The 4,841-nt window shown below is 35.1% G+C and overlaps 2 protein-coding genes across 2 annotated transcripts; both read right to left on the reverse strand.

Annotated features, from left to right (window-relative positions):
• Positions 1-604: 604 nt before the first annotated feature.
• Positions 605-985, reverse strand: LOC141695971 (uncharacterized). Its single transcript, XM_074500171.1, has one exon. It carries the CDS (start codon positions 983-985, stop codon positions 605-607), a length of 381 nt encoding a protein of 126 aa, XP_074356272.1.
• Positions 986-1,293: 308 nt separating this feature from the next.
• Positions 1,294-4,584, reverse strand: LOC141695972 (uncharacterized). The gene is made up of 3 exons (XM_074500172.1): positions 4,144-4,584; positions 2,024-2,449; positions 1,294-1,809 (listed from the first exon to the last, which is right to left on the reverse strand). Exons 1-3 carry the CDS (start codon positions 4,582-4,584, stop codon positions 1,294-1,296), a joined length of 1,383 nt encoding a protein of 460 aa, XP_074356273.1.
• Positions 4,585-4,841: the final 257 nt, after the last annotated feature.

The raw sequence follows: 4,841 nt of genomic DNA on the forward strand, positions 1-4,841 counted from the left end.
AAATTAAATCTTAAAATTATACTATCTAAATAAGAGTAAATCTAAGAACAAGAATTAAATTAGCTCATTTCATATCCCCAATTCATATCCCCAAGCTTATTACTTGTTGAATTTAGAAAGATATCATAGCTTAAAAATTAAAGAGGCTAATAAAATTGAACAAACTTGCATTAATATAAAAAAGGGAGTGTTTACAATGATGAAGAATGATTGCAACTTGAAAAGTAGATCCACAACTTTGAAAGAAGGCTACTACTAAAAATGGAAAATACTAGGTTAGCTATATACTACTTGGTGTGGTTTACAAGACAAGGGGTGGGTATTTATTGGATAAGAATTAGGGTTTTAGGGGTGTTGGTTAAATCCAAGCCATATATTTGCCATGTGTGTTGGTAGAATCTTGACCCTTGAATGTAGCCAACTCCCATTTTCTTTTCCTTTCTTTTCTTCTTTTTCTTCTTCCACTTTGCCCTTCTTGCATTTTTCTTTTCTCTTTCTCTTTTTCTGCTTTTTGTACAAAATACCAATAAATGCAATAAATTAAATTATTAAATTCGGGAGCAAGCAATAAATAGGTATTAATTAATGCAAAATTATGAGATTATTAAACAGCACCATGAAATTTAACTTCAGTAACAGTGAATGGCCCGGACCTTCTAGATTTAAGCTTTCTAGGAAATAGTCGAAACCTCGAATTATAAAACAACGCCTTATCACCAATTTGAAAATCACGTCGTCGAATCATCTTGTCATGCATTCTTTTCGTTCTTTTCTTGTACAGGCGAGAATTGTCATAAGCATCAAAATGAAGCTCATCTAATTTATTCAACTGAAGAAGTCTAGCTTGTCCCACAGCCTTTAAATCCATGTTAAACTCTTTTATAGCCCAAAAACCACAATGTTCAAGCTCAACTGGCAAGTGACAGGCATTGCCATAAACCAGTCGATATGGACTAGTGCCAATAGGGGTCTTATAAGTTGTCATGTAAGCCCACAAAACATCATCTAATTCAAGTACCAATCTTTTCGAGACTTTGCAACCACCTTCTGTAGGATGCTTTTGATTTGACGATTTGAAACCTCAACTTGGCCACTTGTCCGAGGATGATAAGTTAGGCCAACCTTATGAGTAACACCATACTTCTTGAGAAGAGTTTCAAATTTTCGATGAAGAAAGTGAGAACCACCATCACTAATCACAGTCCTTGGAACTTCAAAGCGTGAGAAGATAATATTTTTAAAGAGCTTCATCACAACCTTAAAATCATTGGTTGTGGATCCAATAGCTTCAACCTACTTAGATACATCGTCAACAGCAACCAAGATGTATTTCATCCCGCAAGAAGTGGGGAAAGGTCCCATAAAATCAATACCCCATACATCAAAAATTTCAACTCCTAGAATCCCGGTTTGTGGCATCTCATGGCGTTTAGAAATATTACCCGTTCTTTGACATGCATCATAGGCTAGAAAGAAGGCACGAGCATCCTTAAATAAAGAAGGCCAAAAGAAACCATATTGGAGCACCTTTGCAGCAGTTTTAAAAGGACTGTGATGACCCCTACATGCTAGAGAATGACAATGCCTAAGAATGTCATTTACTTCAAACTCGGAAACACATTTACGAAAGATACCATCAGCGCACTTTCGATACAAGAAAGGGTCATCCCAAAAGTATTGTTTAGCATCATGATAAAACCGTTTTCGCTGTTGATAGGTCAATTCTGGCGGGATGAGATCCACTAACATAAAAGTTTGAAAAATCTGCATACCATGGAGTTCTAGTAGCAAGTGCAAATAATTGATCATCTGGAAAAAAATCGTCAATAAGAGTGTCTGATACAATATCCGATTTGAAATGCAACCGTGAGAGATAATCTGCAACCACATTCTCAGCACCTTTCTTGTCCTTAATTTCCAAGTCAATTTCCCGGAGTAACAGAATCCGTCAAATAAGCCTCGATTTTGCTTCCTTCTTGTCTAATAGATATTTAAGAGCAGAATGATATGTATGAACAATGACTTTGGAACCAATGAGATATGTTCGAAACTTGTCAAAAGCATAGACAACAGCTAGAAGCTCCTTCTCTGTAGTAGCACAGTTCACCTGAGCTTCATCCAAGGTTTTACTTGCATAGTAGATTACGTGCAATACCTTGTCTATCCTCCGACCGAGAACTGCTCCAACAGCATAATCACTTGCATCACATATGATTTTGAATGGAAGATTCCAATCTGGGGGTTGTATGATAGGTGCAGTGATCAAAGCATTCTTTATCCTGTAGAAAGATTCTAGACAAGCATCAGTAAACTCAAAAGTGGCATCCTTGAGCAACAATTGAGTGAGGGGTTTTGAAATTTTTGAAAATTCTTTGATAAAATGAAGATAAAACTCCGCATGACCTAAGAAACTCCTAACTCCCTTGACATTAACAGGAGGAGGAAGTTTCTGAATCACCTCAATTTATGCTTTATCAATTTGGATGCAACGTTCAGATATAAGATGACCAAGTACCACCCCTTTATTGACCATGTAATGGCACTTTTCCCAATTTAAAACTAGATTTACCTCTTCATAATGTTTAAGCACTATAGAAAGATTATGCAGATATATATAAAAATATGAACCATAAATACTAAAATCATCCATAAATACTTCCAGAATAGACTCAATGAAATCATAAAAAATGGCCGTCATGCAACACTGAAAAGTAGTAGGGGCATTGCATAGTTCGAATGGCACTCTTCGATATGCGAAAGTACCGTATAGACATGTGAATGTAGTCTTTTCCTGGTCATAAGGGTGTATAAGAATCTAAAAGAACCCTGAGTACCCATCCAAATAACAAAAGAATTTGTGTTGTGCAAGTCTTTCTAACATTTGATCAATGATGGAAGAGGGTAGTGATCTCTTTTAGTGGCAGTGTTTAATCTACGATAATCAATACATATCCGCCAATCAGTGACAACTCAAGTGGGAATTAATTCATCTTTATCATTTTTAACCACTGTGGTTCCTCCTTTTTTAGGAACTACTTGAACCAGGCTTACCCATTTTGAGTCAAAAATTGGGTTCAAGAAGTTTTAAAACTTCCTTTTTAATAACCTGTTGCATGTTAGGGTTTAAGCGGCGTTGTCCCTGTGTTGCGTATGCATAGAAAAGCAATTGGGTATAGCATTGACGATCTTAAAGGGATTAGCCCAGACTTTTGCATGCATAGAATTCATCTAGATGGGGATCATAAGCTTTGCATTGCTTTTCTATGCATACGCAACACAGTAAGAAGCTTAAAAATTTGATCATCATCAAGATTGGAGCTAACAATTACAGGACATGACTTATTATCATTAAGAAACACATACCTGAGATTAGATTAGGGGTGTTCAAAAAATCCGTCAAACCGTGAATCCGGACCAGACCACGGCAATCCGAACCAAGAAAAACTGAAACCGTTAAAACCGTTTTCAATGGTTCGGTTAACCGGACCGTTCACACATAAATGGTTTGGTTATGGTTTCCAATAAATTAAAACCGTTTAGACCAAACCGGACCGTTATATAATAATATATAAAAATTCTACTATATACGTACAAGTTAAGATTATAAATACTGGTTTTGTTTATGCGTGGGTGTATATTATATTAAAAAAATCAAATTAGTTTTTAAATAAAAACTTCAGTTAATATGTTGCAGTTATACTCTTATTCATATACTTAGTATTATTTAAATTAAATTAAAGTATATGAAGGTCATATGTAAACTAAATATTTATAAATATATATCATAGTAATTCTATGTAATATATAAAAATAATAAATATGAAAAATTTTATATTACATTTACTTAAATAACTGTTTCCATGTAAGTTTAACAAAAATGAAACAAAAGTAAATGATTAAGTTCAAACCGTGGTTCAAAATCGAACCAATCCATTATTTTATGGTCTGGCTTGGTTTGGTCTCGACGTTTAATTGGTCTGGTTTGGTTTTGATTTTTAAAAAACCGTTCTTACTGGTTCGGTTTGAAAAAAAACAAGAATCCGGACCAAACCAATCCGTGAACACCCCTAGATTAGGTAGCAAAGGTTTTAACTCTAATTTCTTTATCTGAGATTTATTACAAGAAGTAATAGTGTTTGTTACCTCACAACTTTGGCTTGGATCAGCCTTACCATCTAACTCAAGAATCAACGAGTCAACTTCAGAATGTCCTTCCCCTTCAGAAGCTTCAAGCATAAGAACTGCTTCCAACGCATCATTCAACAAAATTTGTGGTACCTCATCATGAACAATTTCATCAATGACATCAATCATGAAATAAGTATTCTCAAGCAAATGGGACTTAAGAGCAGAGGTTAGAGTAAAAGTAATTTTATCATCACCAACACTCAAAGTCAGAGTCCCATTTTTAACATCAATAACAGCACCTGTAGTACAGAGGAATGGCATGTCCAAGATTATACGGATTTGGCTATCCTCTTCCATATCTAACACTACAAAGTCTACAGGAATATAAAATTTTCCAACCCTAACAGGTACATCCTCTAAAATACCCAAAGGATATTTTATAGAACGGTTCGCCATTTGTAGTATCCTTTGTGTACATTTCAACTCTCCCATGTTTAATTTTTGAAAAATTGAGAGAGGCATGACCGAGACGCTAGCGCCTAAGTCACATAAAGCTTTTTCAATAAATAATGCACCTAAATGACAAGGAATTGAAAAACTTCCAAGATCTTTAAGTTTGGGTGGGTACTTATTTTGTAAAACAACACTACACTCTTCAGTAAAAGCTACTGTCTCTGAAAGAGATATGTCCTAAGTCCAATCATGTATGAGGA

This window comes from Apium graveolens, chromosome 11, assembly GCF_009905375.1.
Source record: "Apium graveolens cultivar Ventura chromosome 11, ASM990537v1, whole genome shotgun sequence".
Lineage (NCBI taxonomy): Eukaryota > Viridiplantae > Streptophyta > Magnoliopsida > Apiales > Apiaceae > Apium > Apium graveolens.